The sequence below is a fragment of the Diplotaxodon limnothrissa genome, linkage group LG4, assembly GCF_057381915.1.
Source record: "Diplotaxodon limnothrissa isolate DT_005_m linkage group LG4, D_limnothrissa_male_GT1.1, whole genome shotgun sequence".
In the NCBI taxonomy this organism is placed as follows: Eukaryota; Metazoa; Chordata; class Actinopteri; order Cichliformes; family Cichlidae; genus Diplotaxodon; species Diplotaxodon limnothrissa.
Window position 1 is genome coordinate 13,383,262 of NC_140599.1, and position 13,802 is coordinate 13,397,063.

At 43.2% G+C, this 13,802-nt stretch overlaps 2 protein-coding genes across 2 annotated transcripts; both read left to right on the forward strand.

Moving 5' to 3' along the window:
* Positions 1–363: 363 nt before the first annotated feature.
* On the forward strand, positions 364–13,802 carry LOC146633429 (NACHT, LRR and PYD domains-containing protein 3-like). Its single transcript, XM_085352231.1, has 12 exons — positions 364–421; positions 534–900; positions 1,101–1,123; positions 1,216–1,452; positions 3,049–4,918; positions 5,478–5,660; positions 6,280–6,447; positions 6,571–6,744; positions 7,481–7,642; positions 12,308–12,481; positions 12,570–12,619; positions 13,224–13,802. The coding sequence occupies exons 2-12, from the start codon at positions 638–640 to the stop codon at positions 13,733–13,735; spliced, it is 3,816 nt and encodes a 1,271-aa protein (XP_085208357.1). The 5' UTR covers positions 364–421; positions 534–637; the 3' UTR covers positions 13,736–13,802.
* Positions 8,389–9,752, forward strand: LOC146633430 (uncharacterized). The gene is made up of 3 exons (XM_085352874.1): positions 8,389–9,163; positions 9,293–9,570; positions 9,711–9,752. Exons 1-3 carry the CDS (start codon positions 8,389–8,391, stop codon positions 9,750–9,752), a joined length of 1,095 nt encoding a protein of 364 aa, XP_085209000.1.

A 13,802-nucleotide genomic window follows, 5' to 3' on the forward strand; every position in this document is an offset into this window, starting at 1 on the left:
CATTTAAGACAAAAGGCCACACTGAAATCATGCACATTTTAGAAGCACAGCTGCAAAAATGGCTTTAATGTTTATTTCAATGGCACGTTACTCTTCACATATAAAACGCAAGGGACACTAATAAAGGTAAATTAAACATTTTAAAACTGGCAGTAGTCTACCGTGAATGGGTTTACCTTAACAAATTAATAACGTGTTTGCTATTACTATCTGAACATAGAAAAAATAACTCACCAAACCGGTGGTGTTACATTGTATCTGATTCTTTACACAATGTACAAAGCAAGAGAGGGAGAGAGAGAAAAAGAGAGCGCAAGAGATAGAGAGATAGAGAGAGTGAAAACGATCAAGTGAACAGAGAGAGATTCACCCAGCCAACTCTCATATTTACTGCAGCTACTACAGGACATCGAACACAAAGGTAAGATAAATATATTAACCACATATCACATTCACCCAATCAAATATCTTAGATGTCAATGATCATTAATTCTCTGAATGCTTCATTTTTTTTCTTACTTTTACTTTTACAGACACCGGATGCGGTTGTAAAGCCACAGCACTAATGCGATAGAGCGTGGTAGCCTAGATCGCACTTAAACGCTTTGAGTCATTGAGCTGACACAGAAGAACAAACATGGGCAGCCAATGCTCTACGCACAGGAGGGGTCAAAGGCAAAACAACAAATCTGACCAAAAGAAAAAGGTTGTTTGCAGCACAGAGGAAAGTGGAGCAAATTCCTCCCTCCTAAGACGGCTGTCTGTGCAGGGGCTGGGGACTGCATTGAAGGAAGCAGAAGAGCATTTATCCAGACATGCAGAAGAAACATCTGGAAAAAACAACTGTAGTGAGAACAGCAGTGCACATGACTGTGCTACTGCTGAAGGTAACACCTTCAGGTGAGATTTCATTATTTTTCATTCATAAAAAAACTGTTTAGTCTTTTATTATCACACTGATTTTATTAAAAAAAAAAACCCGAATATACAATCAGTGTAACAACATAAATATAAGATGCAACTCTTACCCTTTTCTTTTAAAACATAATATGGTTTACACATTAACCACTTACAGTAACTTTGTTTCTGTCCTTTGTCAGTCCTTGCTTCAGCAACAAAAATGGTGAGTTAAAGTTAATAATTTTAAGACAAACTCTGGTCATAAAATACCCATTAAAATGCAGTCTCTTACAATTAATTTGTGTTCTTTTAAAGAAGCTGACTGGGTGGACAGCAACAGGTCTAAGCTCATTCAAAGCGTCACTTTAGTGATGCCAATAGCAGATGAAATGAGACAGCAAAAAATGATCCATAAAGAGACCTACAACAAAATTGATGCTGCAACAACAAGCCAGGACAAGATGAGGGAACTCTACAACGCTCTGACTACTCAAGAAGTCAAATCTGCTTTCTTCAGAAGCCTCCAAGAAATTCAGCCGGAGACATGTGAAAGTATGTAAGGTGTTTGGGTGAAACATTTTCAACTGCCCTGTTATCTCTTTTGTTTTTCATTTAATGCATAAAATATAAGATAGTTATGACATGCAGATAATTCTGCAAAAGTTGTTGAGAAGGCTTTCTATACTTTGCCACGTTAAAGGATAATACATAACTAAAGGCTAGCTAGTAAGATTTTTGCATAAAATCTAAGCACATAAAATCTGTGGAAATATTTTCTGTGTTAAAAAAATGTTTTAGACTCAGATACTTTAGTGCATATTTGGAACCAAGCTTACTTTTTCAGATCCAAGTAAACTGATCTCAACAAGTAGATCACTGCATTTGGCTATAGGTGTGGTTGTAGCACAAAACGCACACCAGTACCTCCAACACACAGCTACAAGCTGCTCCGGGTCACTCAGCTTTCTGAAATGATTTCTCTGCTTTCTAAGATGTGGTCCCAACTCTGTTAACAAGAGCTCAAACAGCGACACCGAATATATGTATGATAGTGGTGTAATGAAAATTCAAGTGCTCGATCAAACCATGAATTTGCCCCTGCTACTGCCTTTTCAGAAAAAATGGATGAACCCAGAATTTCTTTGTTTTTTGTTTAGAAACAACAGGACGGACTTAATTAGTTTCACAGGTTCTCAGATGGCAAATCTTATGCAAAAACACGTGTTCGGTGTGTAATGGCCTGAACGCTGAACACGTGGATACACATTGTTGGGTGTAACGAGTTATAAAGTAATGCATTGCTGTAATTACTTTGGATTTTTCAGTAATGGAGTAAGTTAACGTGTTACTATACTAAATTCAGTAATTACACAACAGTTACAGTAGAGAGGAAAAAAAATCAGATGTTTATTTTCCTGCGTCCTTCCTGCGCTACAATCAGCTGATTTGTGTTTGTATGCGTGGGGAGGAAAATGCTGAAGAAGTATATCAATGCAGCTTTTGAGAAGTGGCGATATGGACATTACTAATTTGTATTGCCCAAAAGGACAAAAGTGCAACGGTAAAGTCGAAACTATAATTCGGACTAAAAAAATGCATAATTGGTAACACAACTTTGGTTCTTTACAAGGACAGCATGCTAACACCCAACTAGTCAAAAACCCAGAGTAATTTTAAACTGAATCCAACCCCAGCCCAGCACCCAAAGTCTGATCTTCAACAGGTAACAAAGGCAGTGATGAGCAGTCAGGCTTGAAGTGTCTAGAGAAATAGTGGCGATCAATTGGAATTGTCTATGGACTGAAAGTTGATTCTGTTCATCTGAACCAAGCGTTTTCAGCGGGAGAAACATTTCATCACCCGTAACTTCTTCAGTCTTCAGGTTTCCCTGACCTTGTAAACAGTACATTTGCATACAGTTGTGTAACTAACTAAGTCCTCTGGTTAGTAATTAAATAACATGCTGCATTACTTTAAAGAACTCAACACTGTACATATATACATATATAAATAGTTGAGTAATAGAGTCCACACAGACAACAAACAGACTTGTTGGAAGAAACAAGAAATTTAAAAAGAATCTAATGCTGGAACTAGACCAGGGATAATGATAGTTATAAGATTGTTCTTTTTCCTCTTCACCTACAGCAGAAGATGTCATCAAGGAGGTCATCAAAAAGAACAAAGAATATCTGAGGCAGAAGTGTCAGCGGCAGCGAGAAGGCACTGAAAAGACTACTATTGAGGAAAAATCATTGGATAAAATTTACACAGAGCTTCACATTATAAAAGGGGAGAGTGAACATGTCAATGAACAACATGAGATCTGGGAGATTGAAGATAAAGCAAGGAATCAAACTGTTGAGGGTACTAGAATCAACTGTAATGACATCTTTAAACATGAGCAAGACGACAAAGAAGTGAAAGCAATCAGGACTGTGATGACAAAGGGAATCGCTGGCATTGGAAAAACTGTCTCTGTGAAGAAGTTCATCCTTGACTGGGCAGATGGAAAAGCCAATCAGGACTTGGACTTCATCTTTATGTTTCCATTCAGGGAGCTAAATTTGGTCCAAGATGATCAGATTAGCTTTGAGAACCTTGTGAAAACATTCCATCCAGAACTTAAAACCATAGCAGTTGCGAAAGCTTTGGCTGATCGTAAAGTTTTGTTCATCTTTGATGGTCTCGATGAAAGTCAACTTCAGCTGAAATTCAAAACGACCACAATACTGGATGATGCTACGAAGGTGTCCTCAGTGGACACTCTGGTGACCAACCTTATCAGGAAACATCTTCTTCCCTCTGCACTTGTTTGGATTACCTCAAGACCAGGAGCAGTTCAACGCATTCCTCGTGAGTATGTTTACCAGTGGACCGAGGTCAGAGGATTTGATGATCCACAAAAAATAGAGTACTTCAGAAAAAGAGTTGAGGACAAAGCAGTCGCTGAAAAAATAATTGAACACATAACAATGTCACGGAGCCTGTACATTATGTGTCACATACCTATCTTCTGTTGGATTGCTGTACATGTTTTTGAGTATTTGATGCATAAAATGGGAAACACCAAAGATGGAAACCAAAAAATACCCACAACTCTTACTGGGATGTACACACACTTCCTTCTTATTCAGATGACGATAGCTAATGAAAAATATGGCAACCAGGAAGACCAGGAAGAGCCTGATACAGCAGAGCTTTTTAAGTCAAATGAAGAGTTCATTTTGAAATTAGGCAGGTTGGCTTTTGAACAACTGGAAAAAGGCCGGATCATATTCACTGCTGGAGATCTGAAGAAGTATGACATAGATATAACGAAAGCTGGAGTTTACTGCGGGTTGTGTACAGCAATATTCAAAGAAGAGCGTGTGTTCCTAACAAAGAAACTTTACTGCTTTGTGCATCTCACAGTTCAAGAGTATTTTGCTGCTCTCTTTGTATATCACAGTTTTGCAAACAAAAAAATTGATTCTGAAAGTCTCAAGGATTTCATGCTAAAAGGGTCTGATGAAGAGCTCAAGACTATCTTGGAAAGTGATCCAGTGGATCTACCTTTGAATGAACTGATTGAAATTACAATAGCTAATTCGGCTCTTAGAACGACCGGAGAACTGGACATGTTCCTCAGGTTCCTTATTGGCTTGTCTCTACAATCATCAGAAGAACCACTTCAAAGCCTGATTCAGCAGACTGAAGAGCATTCAACAAATATTGAGGAAATTCGGTCAAGTCTATTAGAAATAGATTTGTTTGACTGCTCAGCTGAAAGATGTCTAAACCTTGTCCACTGCCTGACTGAGTTGAAAGACAATTCCCTACATGATTCAGTACGTAAGTATCTGAAACCAAATTGTTTTCCTGAATCACCGCTCTCTCCTGTTGAGTGTTCAGCTTTGGCTGACTTGATTCTGATGTCAAACACACCTCTGGATGAATTCAATCTCAAGAAATACAGACCATCAGGAAAAGGTATCTTTAGACTTCTTCCAGCTGTGAGGAACTGCAAAAAGGCAAGGTAAGTCTATAGTGAAGCAAATCTATCAGACAAACACCAGTGAAACTGTAGGTCTAACATATGTCAGTGTACTTTGATATATTGGTATGCCAGTTCAGAAGAGTCATAACAAGACTACAGTGTGAAATATAGTTTACGGTTATGATCAATGGAGTCTTTGCAGTCTTTGCTGCTTTGTCTGGCACTGTGAAATAAAAAAAGCTGTTTAAAAAGAAACAGAAAGAAAACACAGCGGAATTGAGGCCTTAGAATTACGTGCTCAGTGCTATGGGTGATTAGTGGGAATAACTGTGCACATACCATGTTACTGTCCCATATAGAATAAATAAAATTAATCAAAACCATTTAACTGAGCACAGGTTTCTAGTGCTGAGTTGGAAAAAATTATATCATTTTTACTGTAAAAATTCTTCAGATTAGACAACAAATACCGTATTTTCACCGTATATATATATATATATATATATGCTAGCAAATGATCTACATGCCTTTAAAACTCTACATTGCACAATGATCTTTTTAAAAAAATTTATTTAATTTAATCAAATTTTTTTTGCAGAATCTCAGGCTTGGATCTTAGTGTTTCGGAATATAAAACGATCTCTTCAGCTCTTTGCATGCCACACTCTGTGTTAACTGAGCTGCACCTAGTCAATAACACATTTCTAAGCAGGGACTATGAAGGTGCAGAAATCTTGGCTGACAGACTAAAATATTCTCAGTGTAAACTAGAGGCTCTAAGGTTGGTAAAATTATCATTTTGAGGGTTTTTTCTTTCTTTTTTTTGTACGATCTGTCATTTCTTATTATGATTTTGTGCTTTTTGAACAGTGTGCTTATATATTCACTGGAAACTTTGTTAGGTGTACCTGGCTAGTAGTGGGCTGTACCTTTTAACTTCAGATGTCTTCTTAACTTCTTCATGACATAGATTCAACAAGGTTCTGGGAACATTCTTCAGAGAGCTTTGTATGGTTTCCTGCTTGAAACTGTTGTTTCCAGACAATCCCCCTGTAACCATACACATGTGTATACTATGGTTACAAAGGAATTGACATGGTCAGGTAGACTGTGGTGTTTAAATGATTCTCTATTAGTATTAACTAATCAGTAGTTAGTACTAACAGAGAATCTGAGTGTCTTGTCAAACAAACATGACACATTCCCAGTCACTTAAATCACCTTTCTTTTCCATTGTGACTCTCGGTTTGAAGTTCAGTGGGACATCTTGTTTCTACATGCCTAATTGCACTGGGTTGCTGCTGTGTGACTGGTTGACTAGATTTGTGAACAGGTATAGCTGACATAGTGGTGAATGTTATCATGTGGATCTTTTCACCTATTGTCCTTTACCCTTGCAGTCTTTCTGGTGAAGAACTCACAGAACAACAGGCTGAAGATTTGGCATCAGCCATCCAATCAGTAATCTCAAATCTAAGAGAACTGGAGTTGAGTGGCAACATCCTGAGGGACTCACTATGTTCTGTGCTGTCAGTTGGATTAAGATCCCAGAAACTGGAGAAGCTCAGGTCCGTTTTATATGTTATTCTTCATCTAATTTTTTGGCTTTCTCATATGTCAGAAATTCAGTTGCTCTGAAAAATTTCAGCCAGATAAAAACAACAATCCAATTTTATTCTCTGCAACAAAAGACTGAACCGAAATCCAAAGCCTGAGAAAATCTGTGAAGAGTTAGTGGCAGCGTTTAAATCCAGCACCTGTTATCTGAGAGAGCTGCAACTGAACTACGTCAATTTTAAAGACTCAGAAATGAAGAAACTGTCAGCAGAGCTGATGAGCACGAAATGTAAACTGGAGGCATTAAGGTAAAATTCTTTACTAAAAAGTAATTATTGGTATTATTAAAGTTTAGTCAACAGGAAGAAAGCTCAGTTTGAAATATTTTAACTCTAAGTACTTTTGACATGGAGTATCATGGTTGTGATGCTGGTGAACAGATTCTCAGTGGGGAAATTTAACTTGTTTTTTCTAGTGTTACTATTTAGGAAAAATCTGTTTATTTATTATAAATATCATAAATATAATTTATTTATCATTCAACAACACAAGATTAGAATGAAAAACAAAGATTGTCATTCTAATCTTGTGCTGTTGAATTGAACAGCACTTGGCAAATTTATTAGACTACCTGTCATAAAACAATAAATAATATCGACATATAACTAAAACAATTTTTCTGTTCAGAAATGCAAGTAATAATTGTAACATGGCACAATAATTAGAAAAAAAATAAAATAAGGTAGTTTTTAAATTCATGGATAATAGCAATGATTGTATATTAGCATTAAAATGTCATTTTGATTAAAGTGCTTTTGCATACTGGTGGATTACACCATTACACAAGCATTAAAAAAGATATGATTATAATTTTTAATAAAGATATAGTTACCACTGCAGCTGTGGCATAAACCTCTCACACAGTCTAATAAATGTGTTAAGAACTGTATATGAGGAAAAATGAGAATTATTGTCACAGTAATGTTTTCTTTCATCTATTTCAAATATTTTGGTAATTATTGTATCGCAACATTTTCCATCCAGTCTCACTCACAACAAAGTCACAGAGAAAGGCTGTGAAATGCTGGCCTCAGCACTCAGCTCCAGACCTCCCCACCTGAAAGAGTTGGACCTGAGCTACAATGACCTACAAGACTCGGGGGTGCTGGCACTGTGCAATGCACTGACAGGTTTAAAAACACTCAAGTTAGTACAAAAAATAACTCAGACAAAAGGTCATGCTTTTTAAAAAGAGAAACTGTCATGGTCCTGGGCCATGTGGGCCCAGTATTCTTAGTTTTCATGTATTTTTGTATTTTGTTCTTTATTTAGGCCATGCTTCCTGGGTTGATCTGTTACGTTGTTCCTTATGTGTTTTCCCTTCGTGACTCTTACCCCCTGTGTGCCCCTCTGTGTATTTATGAGCCCTCGTCTCTCTTTGTGCTTTATTCTATGTTTTCCCCAGCCCGTTATGTCTGCGTTCTCCCCGTGCTCTCTCTCCTCCTGTTTGAACCTCTGTGTACTTCCTGCTTTACTTTGCCCATCTCCCATCAGTGTTACGTTCACTCCTGCCGTGTCTTGTTATGATTATCAGTGTCACCTGTGTTCCCCGTGTGCATCCACTTCCCCTGATCATCCCTCATGTGTATTTAGTCTCTGTGTTTCGTACAGTCTGTGTCGCGTCGTCTGTGTTCCCACCCTCCGTGTTTCCATGCCCGGTCTATTGTATTCCAAGTCATAGCCTTACCTTAGTTTATTCCCAGTTTAGGTTTCTGTTTAGTTATTGCTCTTGTGCTGCCCTTATTCTGGTTTGCTTCTTTTGTATTCATCAGCCACAATAAAAGGCTCGCTTTTGTTTAAGTTCACTTCCTTATCACTCGTGTCTGCACCTGAGTCCTCCACGCACTCTCCACTCGGTCCGTCACAGCGGACCGTGACAGTACGACGCGACCATGTCGGACTCAGCGGACATTTCGGAGGAGGTGGGAGAGGAGCTGAACAGGCTCTGCCGCGTTATGGATCGCATCATCGGATGCACGGATCCGAGAGTGGTTTCCACGGGATTGGCGGCCGTGGACGCCATTATGTTGCGGGAGCCGCGGTTGCGACAGCTCCCCCGCCTCGTCGAGGCATTTGACTCCCTGGGCCCCCTGAAGGAGGAACTTCGTGCCCGTGCGCTGGCCCAGAGGGTCCTGGATGCCGCCTCAGCACCCACACCTCCACCCCGTAAACGGGTGTCGGCGCCGCTGCCTCATGAGCCAGAGGCTGCGACAGGGGGAACGCTGAGGCCCACTTCCACTCAGCCATCGCCTCACCGTGGATCGGCTTCCTCGTTTCCGCCACCGTCATGCTGCACTAACCGGCACACGGAGGCGGTGGAGGCCATAGACTTCGGGGACGATGAGCGTCAGCAGGTGTTACGGGCTTATCGGGAGGACGAGCTCCGGTGGAAACCCTGGCTCATCCCAGAGGAGGAACTCTCACCTGCTGCACCGCCTACCAGCCGCTCGCCGTCTCCAACCCGCTCAGACTTCGCTTCCCCTGCCTCGCCGTTAGCGAGGATATGGGCAGAGGAGGATGTTGCCGCTACGCCACCCTCTGCAGTGGTGGCATCAGCGCCCATCGCGCCAGCTACCAGAAGGGGGCGGCGCCGGCGCCGCCGTTGCACCGCACTAACTCCGGTGAGTGACCGCGTTTTTGCGCCTCACGTCCCTTCTATGAAGCAGAGTGAGATGAGTGTTGATTTGCCGGGACCGGAGACTATAACGGAATTGGGCTCCAGAGCTGAAAGAACTGTGTGTAACTGTTTTGAAGGAGCACACAACGAAACCACAGACCATGTTCTTGTCTCTGTAGAATCCAGGACTTTTTCTAGCGTTGCTCTCATAGTCGTACCACATGAAGCCCAGGTTCATGAGACAGCGAAAGGGGTTCACACGTCGGCTGTACAGTCTGCTTCTGAGCCTGCTAGGAATGGCGTGAGCTTTCTCTCCGCCTCAGACTGTTATCTACTGCAGCAAACTCGTACAGCCGAGACGGAGTGTTACCCCCGCGTGCAGATCGTAGTGGAGTCTAGTTCTGTATTCCCTGATGGTGGGATTGCAGACAGTGCTCAAGACCAAATGCACAGGAACGTGAGCTCTGATGCTACTGCTTCTCGGTCGCAGACTGTTAGGCCAGCCATAAGCATGCCTGCCTCTTTATGTGACTCTGAATCCAGCTACGGACTTATGTGCAATCCTACCATGAACTATTGTGTTGACAATACCGACAGGGAGTTGGCATCTACTACTCGAGTTACCGAAAGTGTTCATGACCTGAGAAATTATGTTTTCAAAGCTTGTCATGCTAACAGTGTTCTATGTGCTGCCTCACCAGTCGCTTCTGAGCTTAAGACTCTCCCCAGGGCCTCCTCAGATGCCACGTCAGCTGGAGGGTCCGAGGGGCCCGTTCAGCCTCCCGTCTCCGCTGGAGGGTCCGAGGGGCCCGTTCAGCCTCCCGTCTCCGCTGGAGGGTCCGAGGGGCCCGTTCAGCCTCATGCCACGTCAGCTGGGGGGCCCGAGGAGCCCGTCCAGTCCCACGCCACGTCAGCTGGAGGGTCCGAGGGGCCCGTTCAGCCGCCTGTCTCCGCTGGAGGGTCCGAGGGGCCCGTCCAGCACCATGCCACGTCAGCTGGAGGGCCCGAGGAGCCCGTCCAGCACCATGCCACGTCAGCTGGGGGGCCCGAGGAGCCCGTCCAGCACCATGCCACGTCAGCTGGAGGGCCCGAGCCGCCCATCCAGCCACCTTCTGCTTCTGCTACGCCTGGTCCAGCCTCAGCACCAGCTCCTGCTTCGGCCACGCCTGGTCCAGCCTCCGCCTCTGCTTCGCCTGCTGCAGCTCCAGCCTGTGCTTCGCCTGCTGCAGCCCCAGAGTCGTCGCCTGGCCCAGCCCCAGAGTCTTCGTCAGCCGCAGCTCCAGCCTCAGAGTCTTCGTCAGCCGCAGCTCCAGCCTCAGAGTCTTCGTCAGCCGCTGCTGCAGCCTCAGAGTCTTCGTCTGCTGCAGCCTCAGAGTCTTCGTCTGCCTCAGAGTCTTCGTCTGCCTCAGCCTGTGCTTCGTCTGGTCCCGCCTCAGCCTGTGCTTCGTCTGGTCCCGCCTCGACTGGTCCCGTGCCCACCGGGCCTCGGCCAGTACGCCTGACACTGGAGAGCCGCCGCTGCCTTGCGCACTGCCGGCCCCCTGAACTGCTTCGCCGCCGCCTTGCGCACTGCCGGCCCCCTGAACTGCTTCGCCGCCGCCTTGCGCACTGCCGGCCCCCCGAACTGCTTCGCCGCCGCCGCTGCCTTCCGCGCGGCCGGCCCCCCGAACTGCTCCGCCTTCGCCGCCGCCGCTGCCTTCCGCGCGGTCGGCCTCCGGATCTGTTCTGTCACCGTGGCCACCTTTCCCGTGGCCGGCCTCCGGAACGGTTGGACTGGACTTTTGTGTTGTCGCCTCTCGGGTTGGCCTTCGGGCCTCTTTGGACATTCGCCTTCCTGTTCTGGACTCTTTTGTGTATTTGTGGACTCAGTTTTGTTCTCGTGCTCCTTGTTTTTGGTTCGTTTTGTTCCCTCCGTCCTGGTCCCCCGCCTCCCGCCCTGGGTGGGGTGTTTTCTGTTTCGCTTGTGTTTTGTTTCTCGGGTTTGGGCTGTCGGGAGCCAGCCCTTTAGGGGGGGGGGGTGGTGTCATGGTCCTGGGCCATGTGGGCCCAGTATTCTTAGTTTTCATGTATTTTTGTATTTTGTTCTTTATTTAGGCCATGCTTCCTGGGTTGATCTGTTACGTTGTTCCTTATGTGTTTTCCCTTCGTGACTCTTACCCCCTGTGTGCCCCTCTGTGTATTTATGAGCCCTCGTCTCTCTTTGTGCTTTATTCTATGTTTTCCCCAGCCCGTTATGTCTGCGTTCTCCCTGTGCTCTCTCTCCTCCTGTTTGAACCTCTGTGTACTTCCTGCTTTACTTTGCCCATCTCCCATCAGTGTTACGTTCACTCCTGCCGTGTCTTGTTATGATTATCAGTGTCACCTGTGTTCCCCGTGTGCATCCACTTCCCCTGATCATCCCTCATGTGTATTTAGTCTCTGTGTTTCGTACAGTCTGTGTCGCGTCGTCTGTGTTCCCACCCTCCGTGTTTCCATGCCCGGTCTATTGTATTCCAAGTCATAGCCTTACCTTAGTTTATTCCCAGTTTAGGTTTCTGTTTAGTTATTGCTCTTGTGCTGCCCTTATTCTGGTTTGCTTCTTTTGTATTCATCAGCCACAATAAAAGGCTCGCTTTTGTTTAAGTTCACTTCCTTATCACTCGTGTCTGCACCTGAGTCCTCCACGCACTCTCCACTCGGTCCGTCACAGCGGACCGTGACAGAAACTGAATATACGGTACAGTTGAGTTGCATTTCAAAAATGAGAGATAATTAGAAGGAACTGAACATGATTTACTGATATACAGAAATCAGCTAATTTAACGTTCAGTTAAATTTGCTCAGTTAAGTACGTGGATTTGAGGCTGATTGGCCTCAAGAAGGTGCGCAGAAACATGATCGGACTAGTCTGTAATGTCGCAATGAGCTTGACAGCGTGGGAAAGTGAAAGTGACGTAAGCTTAGATTAGCCACCAAACGCATGGGAAGCAGACAGATGTGTGACTGCAGGTCTTCCTTATTGAACTTAAGCATAACACTTTTTTGCAATAATTTTTGCAATCTAATCATTTGATATCACTCAAAAAAAGTGAGAGGCACAAAGTGCTGTCCAAAGGGACACTGAGAAAAAGCTATGAAATGGCACTTGTGTTATGACAGAAAGTCAAACTTGGCACTGATGAGAGCATCTACCACTCATTGTTTGCTTTCTGTAGGCTATCATTTTGTAAAGTGACAGACGATGGAGGCTCCTCTTTGGTCTCAGCTCTAAACTTGAAACCCTGCAGTCTCAAAGATCTGGACCTCAGCTTTAATAATCTCACTGATGACATAGTCCAGATGCTGAAGGAAAAACAGAGGGATTCATGCTGCAGTCTGGAAAAACTCAAGTATGGAAAACCAATAACAAACACAGTTTTATACTTGATAATATTATAATAATGTTTGCAAGTTGATTTTTATCATTATTCCCATCAGTGTGGACCAAAACGCAGAATGCTGGGTTGACCTGAAGCTGCTGAGACAGTGTAAGAAAACCTTTTCTTGTTCCTGAAATGTTACATGCTACATGTGATTTGCATCCATGCAGTTATATTTGCAAGTGTTTACAAGTCCCTAAACATTTTCCAAATCAGGATGAATATACAAAAATGAACAATGGTGATTTATTATAAATAATATTTTCTACATCACGAAAGTGTAAAGTCCAATGCGGCCTTGTGCTTAATCAATGATAGTCTATAGTTTAAAGTCATATCCAAATTAGAGCTTTTTCTGTGGCCAAGGGACAATGTTCTGTATAAAAGTGGCTTTCATTTATTCCAGATCTGTTAACTCAACTGGTATAAGGGCAATCAGATACAATCCACATTCCTCATGCATCAAAGTTAAAACATTTAATGTAAAACAACAAGAATAACAACCAGGAAAGAACTATGCAAAATGAATGTTCACGTAAACAGTTTACACAGCATGTCAATTGTATGAACAGGGACTTGGGGAAATGTATAAATACTAAATAACCTAGCTTTTTTTTAAAGTTTGATGATACAATAACCAGAGATGAAGAACCATACTTACATAATATTACTATTACAAGTAATTAATTGTTTTTGCATGCTCTGATTCCAGTTGCCTGTGACCTAACACTTGACCCAAACACAGCAGGTGTGAATATTATTTTAACCAAGGAGAACAGAATGGCAGAATATGCCCCAGAAAAGCAACCATATCCTGATCATCCAGACAGATTTAATACCCTCCAGGTTCTCTGTGAAGAAGGTCTGACAGGTCGCCATTACTGGGAGGCTAAGTGTTCTCATGCTAACGTTGGAGTGGCATATAAAAGCATTGACCGGGAGGGAGACTTTGCCTCTGACTATTCATTGGGAAAGAATGAAAAGTCTTGGTGCTGGATGAATGATGGTTGTTTTTATCATAACAATTCCTGTATAAACTTTGCAGCACTTTATAGTCCTATCATAGGAGTTTACCTGGACTGGCCGGCAGGGATTTTGTCCTTCTTTAAAGTCTCTCCTGATACAGTTACCCACCTGTACACCGTGAACACAACCTTCACTGAACCACTCCATGCTGGTTTCAGTCTGGATAATGGATCAGTTTACCTCTGTAAAATTAAGTAGGTAGACATTTTGGATGAAAGGAAAGGGACCCTATACAGTTTACCATACATTGCATTACAGTATACTA